The sequence below is a fragment of the Spermophilus citellus genome (genome assembly GCF_964194105.1).
Source record: "Spermophilus citellus genome assembly, chromosome: 6".
NCBI classification, from domain to species: Eukaryota; Metazoa; Chordata; class Mammalia; order Rodentia; family Sciuridae; genus Spermophilus; species Spermophilus citellus.
The window spans coordinates 62,993,700-63,011,945 of NC_138187.1; the positions used below are offsets into that span (position 1 = coordinate 62,993,700).

An 18,246-nucleotide genomic window follows, 5' to 3' on the forward strand; every position below is an offset into this window, starting at 1 on the left:
TCATATACACTTTTAACACTCTTTCTATCAATTTCATTTCCCTTCGCCTCTCAATAAAAATTTCATTGAAAAAAATTACTTTGAGGAGCAAGATGACCTTGTAGCAGGGACAGGGTCTGCTTGAGCCTGCAAGAGCCACCAAAGTACAGCATCTTTTCACTATTCTATTCCTTGGCAACTTTCAACCACTCAGAAGATGACAGACCTCTGGACTTCTCACTATGTGAGATAAGGAGCATCTCTCCAGACCCTGCCAGTCAGACTCAGGTTCTCTGCCACTTACTGTTGGAGCAGGTTTCTCTAGCTATCTTGCCTGGTGATAACTTGCTCAGTGTTGAGATCCATCCGGCCCTGATTCACTGCCCAGCTTCACAAGTTCCCACACTTCTAGCACCAGACTACAAGCTCCTGCTGAGATGCAAATACGTCTTATTTGTTTTGTTTTTCCAGAACTGGCAGAGCCTATAGCCCAACAATGAAAAGATGAATAAATAAATGAATGAGAGAAAGCAAGAAAGATTATCCTTGGAGACAGACTCCCTGTGACAGCAGAAATGCTAATGCTTAAGTCTGAGTCAGGAGAAAAGGAGACAAGAATAATCAAAGTCAGCATGGAAATGGGGAGTTATGAGACAGGAAAATGGGGCAATTTTAAGATTGTGATTATATGACCCTGTTCTCTGGCCAAGTGAGAGTTTATGGAAATTTCATAGAGTGAGAAAGATAAAAAATGTGTATAATTGTATAAAAGCTTTTCATCACAAGCCTTAGAGATGAGATAAATGCTAAGTGCCATTTCAGTATTTATTACCTTTTATTGCAGCTGTTTATTTGCTGGCTGCTGTCTAGCAGCAGGCAACTCCAATGCAAAACCAGAACCTTCTTCTTTGTAGCATCTTAGCACCTAACAAAGCCCCCACCAAAGTCGTTGACCTAAGGAATGAATGCAGGTTTTAAAAAATTTCCAAGTTAGGCTTCACAGTAATTACTGAAAGTACAAAAGAAATAATGTGCTGAATGCTTTATTTGTAACTGTGTCTCATTAAATCAAATTACTTTTTTTCTCATGACAGTCATCCTTCAGTATCCGTGGGGGACTGGACCCCACAGATACCAAAATCCAGCAATGCTGGACTCTGTTATGTAAAATGCATAGTATTTGCATATTAACCTATGTAACCCTCCTGCATACTTTAAATCTTCTTATTACTTAATTACCTAATACAATGAAAATGCTGTATAAATAATGCAGATGCAATCAATCATCATGAGTCTAATTCCATAGCAAAGATCATTGGTTGAATCATGGATGCAGAACTTGTGGAAGATATAATAACAGGAAGCTTTGGACTTTGCCCTTAAATTTAGAAAGTAACCCATTAATTGAAAGATTGTATATTTCATACACAATCACATGATTTCATATACAATTATTAGATTAACTGAAAACATCTTTTAGATATCAAGTTCTCTGCCAATGAGAAAAAACAATCAACCCAAAAGATTGTAAAACCCAAAATGTGAGGGGAAAAAAAAGTAAAATCATTCTTGGTAATGTCCTTAAGACAGCTTGGTCTGTCATTAATGTGATCAATATCATGTATATGTTTCTCCACCTGCTATAGAAGTCAGAATAATAAGCTGCTTGCACCCTTTTCTCTCCTTCTGTTCCTCTTTTAAAGGTTTCTTTGTTTGTGTAACTAATATTCTGTATTTTCTCCTCTTATCTTTAAAGTTCTGTATAAGTAATCATTCTCTCAATACAATACTAGAATTCTAAATGCTATTATCCTCATTTTGCAAGTAGAAAAACTGAAGCATCAAGAGTATTTATTTGCCATGCAAGAAATTTCAATGAGGGACCAGGAAATGGGCTATCAGAACAATCTAAAGGAAACTATTTGCTTTGGCCAGGTTCACTCAACATAAAGTTTCCTGGGTCTTTTGTCTCAGTTCTGAGTAATACATAGATCATTCTTCCTCAAGGTAACAAGTTGTCTTGGATCCCACCCCCTCCATGTGATCGTAAAGCATTTCCATCAATTTCTAGAAAAATGAATGGATCACAGATATTTACATTACTAAGCAAAGATTAAATGATAAAAATATATGAAGACTTTACACCACAACTTGTCCCCAATTTTGACTTTATGAATTTATCCTTTAACTTATTTAAAAATATCATTAAGTACCTTCTATGTGCCAGGCATTGCTCTAGTTGTTAATTGTAACAGATAAAAAGAAGAAAACACCCAGTCCCTGTCCTCAAGCTCCTCACAGTCCAATGGGAGAGTAGAATATATAAACAAATACAAATTTAATTTTTTATTTGTTTTAATTAATTATACATGACAGTATAATGCACTTATGAACTTTGATATACATAGAGGGGATATAATTTCTCATTTTTCTAAGTGTACATGTTATAGAATCATATTGGTCATGCAGTCACATATATACATAAAGTAATAATGTCTGTTTCATTCTATTATCCTTCCTATCCCCACATTCCCTACCCTACCCTACCCTCCAATCACTTCCCTCTACCTAATCCAAGGTAACTCTATTCTTCTCTAGTGCCACCCACCCTTGTTGTGAATTAGCATCCTCATATTAGAGAAAACATTCGGGCTTTGGTTTTTGGGGATTGGCTTATTTCACTTAGCCTGATATTCTCCAACTCTATCCATTTACTGGCAAATGCCATGATTTCATTCTTTTTTAAATCTGAGTAATATTTAATAAGTGCTTTAATTGAAATAAAGGCCCAATGCCAGTCAAGCCCAGGAGAGGGAGCCAAACTGGAATTGAGAGTTGGGAATGGTGTGAGAAAAGGGTGACAGACAAGGAGACAGAGCAGAAAAATATGAGCAGGAATAATATAAGAAGAGGAGAAGCGAAGATGTTTCTCATCCTCGATGTCACTGGTGTATCTATCTTACAATCACAGAGGCACCACATGCAGCCTGAAACCTGTGCTGCGATGACAAAGCAGAGATGAGAAGAACCCAGATACTCCATGGCCTCATTGGACTACTGAATCCATCAACCGTAAAGAGCTTGGGTTTTTTAATTTTGTTTTTAATTGGCTGATAATAATTGTACATATTTAGGAGGAGCAGTGTGTAATTTCAATATGTGTATGCAGTGTATCAGGGTAATTAGCATCTCCACCTTCTCAAACATTTATCATTTCTTGGTGTTAGGAGTTAAGCTGGCATAAGCTTTTCTGTTTCTTGTGGCTAAAGCAAGATGAAGGATACAATGATGAGGTGCAGTTCTGAGATCACCTGGAGAGTTCCCAGGGTTAGGAGGGTTTGGATCAGGTTTGTTAAAAATAGTTTTTTAGTTATTTTTAAATTCTTTACTGTGAACCTTAGTAGCTATACCTGAATGACAGTTGGACTGGACCTGACTCTGTACCATCAAAGACCCAGATTTCTTGCTGTATGGCTTGTGTTCTCTCAGGCTCACAGAATCGCTATGTCAGTGCCAAGCATCCCATTATCACCCTGTAAAGTCTAAAACCCAAATTTGAGTGTCATTTTCCTTGAATTCCCTCTCAAAAGCAAGTTGTGAAGCCTTTACTCAAAAGGTTAGGCAGGCTTTGAAGGAACTTCGTCAGGGTGGCCACAGCAAGTGCTTCAAATGAGGCCAGCTAAATCTCAACCAGGGGTTTCCAAAATTAGAATGAGATTTGGGAAATAATTTTTCATTTGAGAAAGAGATGGTATTTAAAGGACATGACTGGCCAGCATCTTTGCCTTTGCAAAATGAAGTACAGAAATACAGCAAGATTATCCTGGATTCACATTCCATTTGGTCCTGGACCCACATTTAAGAGAAGGCTCATTGGCATATTTGATCAGAAGCCTTGCTGGGTTTTGCCATTAAAATGTTATTGTATTCCTGTGTGTTATTCATTTTATTCATTTTTATTCATTCAAGGTACTACTATAAGAAGACATAGCTGGAAATTTCTTCCGGTGTGCAGAACCAGGGAATATGTCTCTTTTTGTGCCTGTTTGCCAACAGATGTTTGTGTTTGAGGCAGAATTCATGTGAGACTTTCTTTATTGCAACATACCACCAGGGAATGAGAGTGGGCAAACATGTAGCCCCCATATGCCTATAATTGTTGGAGGCTCACAATATTTACAGGACAGCTTTCAATGGTCAAAATAACTCATGTCAATTTGCAACACCATTAAACCAACTTACTTCTCCCTACAGAAACTCAAGTATTATGCACATAGGGCAGATGTACTCTGGCAAAAATTCAGTCAAAAGGACTATGCTTCAAGAAAGCCCTTCTGGGTAGAGTGCTTGCCTAGTATGTGTGAGCACTGGGTTCAATACTCAGCACCACATAAAAATTAATTAATTAAATAAAGATATTATGTCCATCTACACCATATATATATATCTCCATCCTTCTAGAGTCCTTGGAAAAGACCTGGGAATGAAAGCCACCTGTGAGTCCTGTCACCTTACTATGTATAAAGGTGTAGTTTGTCTTCTTGCTCAATCTCTGCTTCTTGCTCAATCTCTGCTTCATGTGTCCTCCCAGAAACCAGTTCAGTCAAAAAGGAAAACAATTCCCAGATAAAAGAGGACTTATTACTAGTTCCTATTAAATTTCCTTAGACTCCCACTCGTTATTTAGCCTCAGTATACAGTTGATCCCCCCATGTCTACAGGTTTCACATTTGTGAATCAACCAACTGTGGATCAAAAATATTCAGAAAAAATTGTTCTGAACACGTAAATTTCTTGTCCTTATCCCCTAAACAGTACAGTCAACAACTATTTATAGAGCTTATTCTTTATTTTAGGTGTTATAAATAACATAGAGATGATTGAAAGCATACAGGTGGATTGCATAGGTTATATGCAAATATTAACCCATGTTATATATAAAGGATTTGAGCTTTGTGGGTTTTGGTATCCATGGGGGGGGGGGGGGCTAGAAGCTATCACCCATGGATAGCAAGGGATAACTACATGATTTTCTCAGGCCCACTATCCACGTTAGGAGCATGGTCACCAACTAGTGCCAGCAGCTCCCCAGATCTGCTGCCTCCTTTCTTTGCCCCTTGAATTAGTATGCCAGACCACAGATCAGTATGAGTAATTTAACAAAAGGCATAACCTTGAATCAACTCTAATTACAGGTGTACATATAAAATATTTGACTATGCATTGTTTCCAATCAAAATCAAAACCTTTACATTTATTTTAAAGTCAGTTTATGATTTGTAAATTTCAGTGTACTCATTACAATAATAAATTGCATGAGATACATCTACTGCCCTTTGTTGTTGAGATTTGATGCTTTAATGACCATAGCATGACTCTTTCCAGGCAGGCGGCCATTGGGGGGGGGGACATTATTCCTTTACAAGGGATAATCAAATCATGCCTATGTATTTAGTTCTCACAGTTGCCAGAGTTGTCATTTTTCACTTAACTGAATGTAGTATACACACAAACCAATTTTCAAAACAAGACTATAAACTCCTCTTCTAGGGGGCTCAATGCCCCTGGTGGAGGGTTCTCCTTCCTCTAATTGCCACAAATTTCCAAACTCTTGCCTCCTCTGGTACAGAATTACAAAATCAAGTGTGTAAACCTCATGTTGGAAAAAGTGTTAACTCCATGAGTTATATTTTCTTTGGAAAGGAGGAACAGTGAGTGGAAAACTCACTGTTCAGATCAGATTAGCCACGTCTTTGCCTGGAAAAAAAACTCTCTAATTTCCCATGATTGATATAGCACATTCATTCAACTAGCCCTTGTGATTCCTGAAGCATAAGAAATTTTAACATTTCCAGCATACCCAGCAAGTAGAATAGAGGAATCAGCTTTTTAAAAACTAAAGCATGAATACAGATTAGATACTCAAAAAAATTTAAATTCCAATTAAATAGAAAGATGCAGGTATTTGGGGGAAATGGGTCTTTTTGGAACCTTCTTGGCTAGACATTCAAGGCCATTCCCCATGAACAAAATAAACCCTACTCTTTCACTCATTACTTGCAAAAATTGAGGGCAAAGGTACAAGTAGGTCACAGGCATGTTGCTAGATTCTCTCTGGTGAGTTGCACATAGGTGCTGCTCAAAAACAGCCCAACCTCTTTCTTATGTACCTCTGTTCTCCAACATTCAATCTCTGCGTAGAGAGAATTTACCATTTTATCTGAATTATAAATACGGTGGTAACCTCACTTGAAAATGGTGCTTCAAATTTTGATTACATTAGGCACTCATTTACTATTGCTCAATTTGGAACATACATGCCCTTTGGTTCTAAATTGTCTGAAATTTTTGCTTTTTTGCCCTCCTCTGCAGTCTTTTATGGATAGTTTCCAACAGTCAAAGTTGAATAATGTTATAAGTGTTCATGATTTTATAAGAGCCATTCATTTCATTTCATTTCCAGGAAAGACAAGAATCCATCTCTCTCTTTTCCAGTTGGGATGCAATTGAATATCTGGATTGGAATTCCCAACTGAGTATACAAGTATATGATGCATTATCATGCCATTATATTTCAACATCTTTTGAAAGTGGAAACCAGACATAAGAAATGAGCAAGTCTTAAATGGAATGGGATGGGATTCTCACCAGGTCATTAAAATATCCTCCTTGTTGGGGAGGAAGGGGAAAATATTGGTTTCACTCCAGAGCAAAGAAAGGAACTAGATAGAGGATCTATCAGTTGCTTTCTATTTTTGAAGAGTTTCTATCAAACCATCTATTCAACAGACAGCTTCACTTCTTTTCAGAGCCATAGGAAAAGGAAGGAGTGATTTTAAAAAATGCAAAGGGATTGATTTGTACCAGAAAATGGATATGCAGCCCAGCAAAGTTGCCCTCAAAAGTGCCAGTATGTAAGGGGATGCAGAATTCAGGTCCAATCAGGAGCTACAGATGATCATACATGAGTTTGAAACATACTTCTAAATAGCACTGCCTTCTACAGATGGCACCCCCAAGTCTTGACTTCATGCAGTTTTAAGATACTAAAAATAAAAATCACTATGTTGAATGAGATAAGTTACCTTTAGAGGTGACTGTCTCCAAGACTTGTTCTGTTAATAGATACCCCAGGAGACTTTTAATCACCAAATTCCAATTAACATGGTCTTGATGCAGCCTCAGGAGACCATGGCTATAATCTGATTCTAACCAAAAAAACCTGAAACTTGAATAATTGAATGATCCCAGCTGTTGGCAAAGACAGTGCCAAAAGAAGAGAAAGGATGGGCTTGAAGCCTAGACAAGAAGAGAAATATAAGGAGTTACCTAGTTATTTACAGCCTCAGTTTTGTATCACCCAAGGAAATCATGTTCTGAATTGTTGACTTGAGGTTCTCGGGCTGCTGGAAGGGTTGTTATTAGAGTGGAAATGGATCAGACACTTTACCTCACTTAGTCTAGTTTTCCCATCAGGAAGAACATTAGGAGGTGAGTTCATTCAGGTAAAAAGAGAATCTTATAAAAACTCAGAAGCCACTGTGAGAATCTGGCTTTTCCTCTGAGGGGAATAGGATGCCACTGGAGATCTTTGAGCATAGGAGGGTATTATCAGAAACTAAATTTATAAGTGTATTAGGAGGGTGGAATGAACTAATCCAGGTAAAGCACTTAACACTATACCTTGTTTATTAATGGTACTAAATAAATGGTAATTGCAGATGCAATTATCATGGTTCACTGAAGCTGTAAAAGTAGCTTTTCTTTACCCAAGACTGAATCAGGAACCGTTGGGGTTGTTGTTCAATGGCAGAGCACTTGCCTAGCATGTGTGAGGCACTGGGTTCGATCCTCAGCACCACATATAAAAAATAAAAAATTAAGGTACATCAACAACTAAAAATATTTTTTAAAAAAGAATGAATCAGGAAGACATACAAAATGTGAATAGTCTTATAAATAGTAAGAAGGTGGGATCAGTACCCACATCTCAACAAAGAAAACTCTTGGCTTTGCTGAGGAATTCTACCAAACATGTAAAGAATTACCACCAATTCATATCAAACTGTTCCAAAGAATTTAAAGTAGGAAACACTTCCTTATTTATTCTCTGAAGCCAACATTACCCTGATATCAAAGTCAAAGTCTCATAAGAAAATAAAACTACAGACCAATATTCTTTATGAGTATGAAATTTCTCTGTAAAATACTATAAAACAGAATTCTACAACATATTAAAAAGATCATAATATGATCAAGCTCAATTTGTTCTTGGAATCCAAGGATGGTTCAACATAGAAAAATCAATCAATGTAATATAACATTTTAACAGAACAAAGAAAACAGGCATTATCATCTTAATTAATGTAGGAAAAAATTAACAAAATTCAACACATTTTTATCATTAAAATATTTAACAAATTAGGAATATAAGGAATACCTAACAATGAAGTCCACATATTTTAAACCTATAGCTAGCATTATATTCAGCATGAAAGACTAAAAGATTTTACTCTAAGATCTTGAACAAGACAAGGATGCTCACTTGTACTACTTCTATTTAACACAATGTGAGAATTTCAACCACCGTAATCAGGCAATAAATGAAATAAAAAACATTCAAACTGAAAAGAAAGAAAGAAAATAGTTCTGTTTGTAGATGGTACAATCTTATATACAAAACCCTAAAGATTATACACACATCAAAAACACACAAAATAGAGTAAATGATATCAACAAAATTTGGGATAGAATACATGAACAAAAATTGATTTTATTTCTATGCAATAACAATGAATAATCCAAAAAGTAAATTAAGAAAACAATTTTATTTTCAATGGCATCAAAAAGAAAAAATACTTGGAAATAAGCTTAATATAGGAAACAAAAGATGCATACACTGAAAATTACAAAGCATTGCTAAAAGAAATTAAAGGCACAAATAAAGGGAAAGATATCCATGCTCACAGATTAGAAGACTTAATATTATTAAGATGCCAGTATTATGTAAAACTACCTAAATACTCCGTGTAATCCCTATCAAAATCCCAATGGTGCATTTTGCATACTAAAAAATCCAAAAAAAAAATCTATCCTTAAATTCATACAGTATCTCAGGCTAGGATTGTGGCTCTGTGGTAGAGCGCTTACATAGTATGGGCGGGACCTGGGTTCGATTCTCAGCACCACATAAAAATAAATAAATAAACAAATAAAAAGGCATTGTGTTGTGTCCATCTATAAAAAAGATTCTCTCTCTCTCTCTCTCTCTCTCTCTCTCTCTCTCTCTCTCGATTTCTCCTTTAAAAAAAAAATCATCTAGAATCTCAAGAGACTCCAAATAATCAAAGTAATCATGAAACAGAACAACAAAGTTAAAGGTCTCATTCTTCTATATTTCAAAACTTACTACAAACTACAGTAATCAAAACCTTGTGGCACTGGCAAAAAGACAGACAAGGCAAGGGAAAAATACAGAACCTAAAATAAACCTCACATACGCTGTCAGATGGTTTTCAACAATGGTAACCAAAACCATTGAAGAGAGGTTTTCAACAAATGGTGCCGGAATATTGAATATCTACACATCAAAGAGTGTAGTTGGTCCCTTAACTATACAAACATTAACTCAAAATGGATCAAAGACTCAAATGTAAGAGCTCACATGAATCAACATAAGACAAAATCTTCACTGCTTAACAATCACTGCTTGAACATAACACCAAAATCAAAGGTCACAAAAGAAAAAAATAGAAATTGGATGCCAACCAAATTTTTTAAAAATTTTTTTCATCAACAGAGAGAAAATATTTGCAAATCAGATACTGGACAAAGGATTAAAATCCAGAATACATAAAGAATTACAACTCAACAAGAGGAAGCAATTTGATTTTTAAAAAATGTAAAAAGTGGGGCTGGGATTATGACTCAGTGACAGAGTGTTCACCTAGCATACATGAGGCACTGGGTTTGATCCTTAGCACACATAAGTACTAATTTTTTTTTTTAATTGGAAAAAAGAAACTTGGCATGGTGGTGCACACCTGTAATCCCAGCAACTTGGAAGGCTGAGGCAGGAGGATCACAAATCCAAGGCCAGCCTCAGCAACTTAGTGAGGCCTTAAGCAACTTAGTGAGACACTGCCTCAAAAAAATAAAACACAAAAATGAATGGGGACATGGCTCAGTGGTTAAGTGCCACTGGGCTAAATCTCCAGTTCCAAAAAAGGAGTAGGGGGAGGAGGCAGGTGGTAAATAGATAATTCCCCAAAGAAGATACACAAATGACAAATAAGCACACATGTGTTCAACAGGGGTTGGGTGTTGTGGTTCAGTGGTAGAGTACTTACCTAAAATGTGTGAGGCACTGGATTCAATCCTCAGCACCCAATAAAAACAAATAGAGAATGAGAGAGTGCACATAATTTAAAAAAAAAAAAGATGTTCAATATTGGGCTGGGGTATAAGTCAATGTTAGGGCATGAGGCCCTGAGTTGGAACTCCAGTAGCCCCCCAAAATTTAAAAAGGATGTTGAACATCACTATTCATGAGGAAAATGCAAATTAAAACCACAGTGAGACAGCACTTCATACCCATTAGGATGGCTATTATCAAAAAACAAGCAAACCCCAGAAAACAACAAATGCTGGCGTGGATGTGGAGGAATTGGAACCATCACTGGGGGAAATGGAACCATCACTGGGGGAAATGTTGTAGCCACTCTAGGAACTTATGTCAGCTCCTCAAAAAATCAAACATAGGATCACCAAATGATCCCACAATCTCACTTCTAGGTACAAACCCAAAAGAACTGACATCAGGATCTTGAAAAGAATTTGTACATCCATGTTTACAGCAGCATTATCCCCAACTGCAAAAAGGTAGAAGTGATCCATGCTGCACAGATGAACAAGGACATTATGCAAAGTGAAATAAGACAGACAGACAAAAATGGAAAAAAACAGCATTGCCAAGCTTGTGTGAGGTCTACAGTAGTCAAATTCACAGGGCCAGAAAGTAGAATGGTGTTGTCAGGGGATTATAGAGGAGGAAGTGCAGTTATCGTTCAATGAATATAGAGTTTTAGTTAAAGAAGATGCAAAAGTTCAGCAGATGGACCGGTGGAAACAGCTGCATAATAACAGGCATGTGATTAAAACCACAGAACTATACAATTAAACAGTTAAAATGATAAATTTTATGCTATGTATATTTTATCACACGCACAAAAAAATAGATACCTTGCCTTCCTCTGAGTCCATGTTTTCAAACAATTTTCTAAAATGTTCTTCTTAGTTATACATGACAACATAATCCATTTTGATACAAGCATAAGATATATCTTACTCTAATCAGGCCCCCATTCTTGTGGGTGGGCACGATGGTGGGATTCACTTACGTAATTTCATGTGTACATAGGAAAACTATGTTAGACTTATTCTACTATCTTTAACATTTCTCTTATATGTAGTTTTCTACTGAGGAGAATACATGGCTCAATGGATCTAAATTTGCCAGTTACTTCTTAAAGCTTACAACTAAATGGGCATTCTGATTTACACACCAGACTCTTGTAAGCTTGGCTATCAAGAGACTATCTCTTAGAGAAAGGTGACTGACAGATGAGTCTTTGTTAGACATCAATAATGAGACTCAGAACCTGAAGATCACCTGAGACCATGAATCTTCATCCAGCCTGCTATATGAGTGCCAGGGATGGCCTGGTTACCTGTTCTCTTGTTTCATTGTAAAACCTACCTAATCCAGAATTCAATAGAGTTGTCAACTCCAAGATGGGCCCTTTTTACCTTTTGCCTTCTGCTTGGTTTTTTTCTTCTTCTTCTTCTTTTTTTTTTTTTTTTTTTTTGTATGAGGGATTGAAGTCAGGGGCACTCAACTACTGAGCCACATCCCCAGCCCTCTTTTATATTTTATTTAAAGACAGGGTCTCACTGAGTTGCTTAGAGCCTAATTAAGTTGCTGAGGCTGGCTTTGAACTCATGTTCCTCCTGCCTCATTCTCCCAAGCTGCTAGGACTACAGGCATGTGCTAACGCACCCGGCTTTCCCTTCATTTTTATATGGTTTTAACTACTTTTTTTTAAGTACCGGGGATTGAACCCAGGCTGCTCCACCACTGAGCTACAACCCCAGCCCTTTTCTATTTTTTTATTTTGAAACAGGGTCTTGAAAAGTTGGTTTCACTACATTGCTGAGGTTGGCCTTGAACTCAAAATCCTCCTGCCTCAGCCTCCTAAACCGCTAGGATTACAGGCATGAGCCACCATACTCTGCTGCAATGCACTTTTTGTTAAAATACACCAAGGAATATTTTCCTCACTATAATTATTCTCTCTTCCTATGTCAGGCTGGCTACTCTCAGTTGGAATAAGAACTAGATTAAAAACTTAGAATTGTATGAATATAGCCCAATGAATCCCACTACTGTGTATAACTATAATGCACCAATAAAATTTTTTTAAAAAAACTTACAACTGTTACAGACTTTCTCAAACTACCAAACTTCTCTGAAGCCCTTAGTTGCTCAGTGTGTGAACTGTACCTTTCTCCCCATCCGAGTAGGAAAAGAACAGTGTTGGGTCTGATGGGTAATTTTAAGAGATTAAGGTTCCAAACCTTCTCCTCCAAATAGTCCAGCTCCCCCACCAGCTCTCCACACAGCCCGCCCCTCCCCCCCTCTCCCCCCCCTCTCCCCCCCCCCCCCCCCCCCCCGCACCCGCTGTCTTCCAGAGTCTGACTTAAGAGCTCCTTCCTGTGCTTGTGAAGAGCTGACCCATAAGCTTTCTTGTATTTTCATTGTACTGCACATCGGATTCTCCTGCTAGGATGTAAACAACCTTAGGGACCACATCCCAGTCATCTGTACTTTCCTAGGGCTAGTGCTATCCTCACATAGAGGAAGAATATAGTAAAAATTGCTGTTTATTTTTATAAACAGCAGTACTTGTTGTATTTCATTGACCCTACAATTAATTCTACCAATTATGAGATGCTTCAATTATAAGATCACCAAGAATGGGAAAAATGATAATTCAAAGGTATCAGTAATTATAAGACAGATTCCAATTCTAGACTTGTTATCATCTTGATTTCAGGCCCGGAATAGGGAAAAGATGACTAATTTATAACACTTTACAGATATAGACACATATACCTATTTACATTTACACAAGACATAAACCTTTCATTTTTACTTAGTTTACTTGGTTTTATTACTTTGGGCTTTTCCTCTCAAACCAGATGTTGTTTCAGATTTAATGAACTGTCTTCCTACCTGAACACCAGGTAACTAAAGACAGACTGGGGGACCTGTAGCCATTTCTTAGCCATTTCTTAGGCAGTTTAAGTGAAGAGGTTCAAAGTATCCAAAGGGGAAATATTTTTTGCCACTAGACAAGATTGCAATAAAAGCAGTCTATCCATCATCTTCTGAAGAAAAACATGCCACCCCAAAGTTAGTAGGTAAAGAAAAGTCTGGGAAGTCCTGTGCTACTTTACATCAGAGGATCTCAAAGCAATCTCCCACATTGACGTCAAGAAAGTTTTGTCACCAGCAGAGTACAAATGTAAAGTTATCCCTTTCCATGGTATTGGTCACCACAAAACTGATAGAAAAAGGTTGAGCAAATTAATAAGAAACAAATGCTTATAAAAATACAACACATATATATGCATACACATCTATGTGGAATTAAATCTGCTTGCATATCAAGTGAGATCATGTATGAATATTTGATTGTAAATCCTCAAACACCACATAGTTAAACAGTAGTGGAAACACATTATATTCAAAAGATGGACTTTGGAATCAAATAGAACTGGACCCCAACCCTATCTAAGTCACTTCCTCCCTCTGTGGGCTTGAGAAAGTGTCAGTATCTTCCTCTGCGCAATGGGAATCATAAGATATACACTTCAGTGGAAGTAGGACTAGATGAGAGATTCCACGCAGAGCACTCAGCAGATGGCTGGCAAACTGGCAAGTGCTTGATATGGGTGACTTCTTGACATCTGAACTAGAATAGATGTCCACTTGCCTTACCCATGGAATGCCCTCTTAATTTTATAGTGTTGTCTTTTTATTGCTACCAACCTGGTCTCCCTTCCCTCCACAGAGTCATCCACTACACTTGCTACCCCATAGGGTCCCGTCCTCTTGGCCACTTCCACCTCTTGTTCCTACTAGTCCTTATGATTATCCCAAGATATGGGTTTTTGCAATGGCCCCTCAGCTCCAGACTTCCTAACTAGAATCTATCCTACATGGTTCTATTTTTCTCCCCAGAATGAAATCCCACGCTTTAAATTCTTTGGTTCAAAATTCTTAAAGCTTCCTACTGCCACTAACTTAAATTCTCATCACAGCATTCAAGGCATCCCACTATTGCTCGACCCTAATCTACCTTTCCAGGTATTTCTCCAATATGTGGCTTCATCTTTAGCCTATCAAACATCCTATTCCTATGCTACATTTCCTCTACATCCGTAGTCCTGGTCATATGATTTCCTTCACTGCAATGTTCTTCCTTCATCTCTGCCCTGAAAAAAATCTTATGCCTCCTTCTAGACCAGTCTCCCTTCCAGAGTAACTTTGCTGAGCCTCCAGCCCTCCTTTGAACTCTCTTATGCATTGCCTCTTTTTGTGACCCATATTTAGTCTTGTACTTGGTCTGGTTCCATTGCAAGGCCTGCCTGACATCTGTCGTCTACCCATGGTTTTGCTCCTACAAACTGAACAATAAATATTCATGTTACTGCCCCTCACTGGGTTAAACACTAATCAAGCTTGCAGTGAGGAAAGAAGGACTCTAAAAGACTGTGAAATGGGAAAGGTCTCTAAAAGAATGTGGGAAATGGGGAGGGAGAGTAGGCCACTTTCCTTATCTCCAGTCCTTGGGAGAGGATCTACACAGAGTGACTCTGGTTGTAAAGTAAAGGAATGTACTCATAAAACATATGAGGAAATCCAATTGTACAGTGGGCATCCATCTATCCCATACATTCCCTCTGCCTGTAGACATGGCACAGCCCTCCGTTGCCACCAAGGAGTGAATAAGAAATAAAATATCTAAAACCTCTCCATTGAGTCATCCAAGTTCTCTCTTTGGGATTGTTAAATAGAATGCTTAGGGTCATTGCATCCCTAGGATGGCACAGCCCTCACTGTGTTTTAGTGGTTCTGTTTGAATATACATGCTTACCACAAGTCATATAAACCACTAAAACAGGAAGATAAAATCAAATTGATCCTTGTTCTTGCTGCCATACTCAGCAATATAGGGTGGGTGCTGGGTTACTGGATGCCCTACCCAGCAGAAAGTCTCATTAAAATAGTACATCACTAGTTCCTTGACCTTGAACAAATAGACTTGGTCATGATGTGTACTCAACTAACTACCACCCAAAATACCTTAATCTGGATGTGAGTATGCATTGGAAATTGAACAAGTGTTTTGGTTGTCATGGTTGGTTTTAGATTTTGATTTAGTAGAGCTAAAAATAAATCATAGTTACTGCTATAACACAAGATTTGGTAAAACTCTCTGCCTGGTTTCAGAATAAAAGGATGCAGACAATCATTTAACATAAACTTGAAAAGTGTCAAATGAAACTAGTTTTTGAATTATGTTTTAACCCCACATTTGTTGTTAGGCAGTTTTCATTGCTAAAGAAATTCTTTAGATTCAAGTCAGTAGTCACACAAGAAAAAGGATTTCTTAAATACATAGGAAAAAACTATTTTTAAAACCAGAATATCTTAGTAATGATCCCCCAAAGACTTTTCAATTTTTAAAGTGTGGTTCTAAGTTACTTGACCAGGAAATGAAAAAGGAGAAGAAGAAGAAGGAGAAGGAGAAGGAGAAGAAGAAAGAAAGAAAGAAAAAGAAAAAAGACCCTCAAAGGAGAGCTTTGGAAAACACCTTTTAGGAAACCCTTCCTTTACACTGTCTCTCCAAGACACCTTGCCTTACCAAGAGCTTTGAAATAAAATAGATAATAAATCAAGATGCTACTTCTTAATTGCAACAGCACCATTTTTTCAAATAACTTCCTCCTCCTATCTTTAAATCTCAGAAAATGATCATAGAAACATCCATAATTGTGAATAGTTTTATGAGCCAATTCCTTTCTGTACCAATCTGTACACAGTATTTGCCATTTCCAAATTATCCCCAAATGCTTTGATGTCATGATTTATTTTGAGCACTAGAGGCAATTTCTTAAATCCTACAGCAAAATTTTTCATATTGTGGATTTCCACATAAATAGACTTACAGGCCAGTTTTTAAAACAAACACACACACACACACACACACACACACAAAATAAAAAATAGTTTCCCAGGTTGTTTCATTCCTGATCTTTTGTCAAGACACTGTTGGCTCTAAGGCACTACAGCTAGTTAATTAAAGATCAACTTTGGCCATTGCTAAAGCTTCAGCATTTATTATCATTGCCTCTTTCCAAGTTTTCTGAGAATTTAAAAGACTTTACACACTTGCACCTGCTAGTTAAGAGTTGGGTTCTGCCTCTTAACTCAACAGCGAGTTTAAACAGTTTGCTGTAGCATTCCCTAAGCTCAGAACTCTCCCCGGACATCATCCCATCTGTAACAGAATTGGAAACACTCACCTTTGGCGTGTCAATAATTGATGGCCTGGGGATGGAAGCCTGCAAAGTACCTGCTTTGCAGTCTGGTTCGTCATCCGGGGACCCCGACAAACCCTCAGGGGTTGCAGCAGGCTGGACAGTGGTCCGTTTGCTTGAATTCCGAGTGGCACTGCCATTGCGCTCCGTGCGGGTACCCGAATCTCGCCTTTTCTCTGTAGCTCGCTCTTCCTCTCTTGGGTGGCTTGGGCGTCTGCCCGCTTTGGTCATGGGCTGGACATAGATGGTGGAATGGGTATCTGCCGCGCTGGACTGATCAAAGGGAGCATTCTCCCTTGAATTCCCAAAACAAGCTAGCAGAGCTGAGCAGGGAAACGGGTGCATCCTTCCCGACGGAGATTTCAGTCCCTTGGTGAGCCTGGCCCTCCACGTGGACATGACCTACGGTGAAACATTGCACAGTTCAAAGGAGAAAAGGAAATTTTCCAGAGGCTTCCTTATAGTAGCTATTTTTCTGAGCGAAAAAAAAGGACTCACTAGTAATTGCCCCTAAAGAGAAATTGAGGAAATGGCAAGGCCACCCTCCCTGGGAGTCACTCAGCCACCAGCCCCTCTTCCAAACCGTCCATCCTAGGTGATTTCGCGCTCTTCCTTCCTTGATGCTCTCAGTGGCTAAAGAAAGCTGTCTGTATGGCATGCACTTGGCTCGGGTTACAGTCCCCAGGCAGGGCAGACGCTTCAGTGTAAGGTAGTGCCCAGTCAATAGAGGGCTGCTTCAGGTTACCTTGCAAGCATAAAGATAATGTAGTCTGATAGCGTCGGCCATAATAGCGTCAGCTTGTGTATCAATAACATCATAACAGCAGCGAAACCGTCTTTAGTTACCCCCTTCAAATATTTATTTCTCCAAACAAAACAAAAACGACCCAGTTATCTATGGCAAATGAAGACCCCTCCTTCCCCCCCAAGAGGGACCATGACCTTAGCAGCTGTTTCATTATTAAAATAAGAGGTTGACTTGAATCTTTCACGTGGAGAGATCTATGTTTTGGTCACAAAGACTTTTCTGGATCTTTCCTGAATCTATCACCCAAACAAGCTTCTTGGTTTCAGGATCCATATTGGATCTGGTAACTACAAATGAGCCTTGGTTAATGTTTTTACTATCCTGTCTAAGTTCTTGATTAGTTTTAAACAATGCCCCCACCCCCAAAAAAAGAGTTGACATTAACAATGAGCAATCTGTATTATGATATTATGTGTAAAGGTTCTATTTATCTGAAGGAGATTTCTATTTATGCATTATCAAATTTTAGAAAATAACCCCCTATTGGACATAGATTTTTCTATTTTTAACATATGTGAATGGTAAAAGAAATAATAAATTACGACCATATTCTAAGAAATTCAAAATCAGGACTTTTCCTAAGCCAAGCAACTGCTAAGAATGTTATAGAAATATAATACTTTAATGGTTTTACCATTAGTGGTAATTTGGGGGTCAAGGTTTCAGGGCATATTGCCTGCCCATTGTAATCTATTTATTTGCCCACTCTCGCTCTCTCTTTTAATTTAATGTCAAGATGTGTTCTTAAACCCAGACAGGTAGTAGTTATTATGGCACTAATCCCCATTTTA

The 18,246-nt window shown here is 38.0% G+C and overlaps 1 protein-coding gene across 1 annotated transcript in view; it reads right to left on the reverse strand.

Annotated features, from left to right (window-relative positions):
- Nucleotides 1-17,046, reverse strand: part of FAM107B (family with sequence similarity 107 member B) — a gene marked incomplete at its 5' end in the record, with an annotated part of 216,960 nt that extends 199,914 nt beyond the window's left edge. Inside the window, one exon of the mRNA XM_081298429.1 lies at nt 16,633-17,046. Within this exon, the coding sequence (XP_081154555.1) occupies nt 16,633-17,046 (414 nt within the window). The remainder of the gene's footprint in view (nt 1-16,632) is intronic.
- Between the last annotated feature and the right edge of the window lie 1,200 nt (nt 17,047-18,246).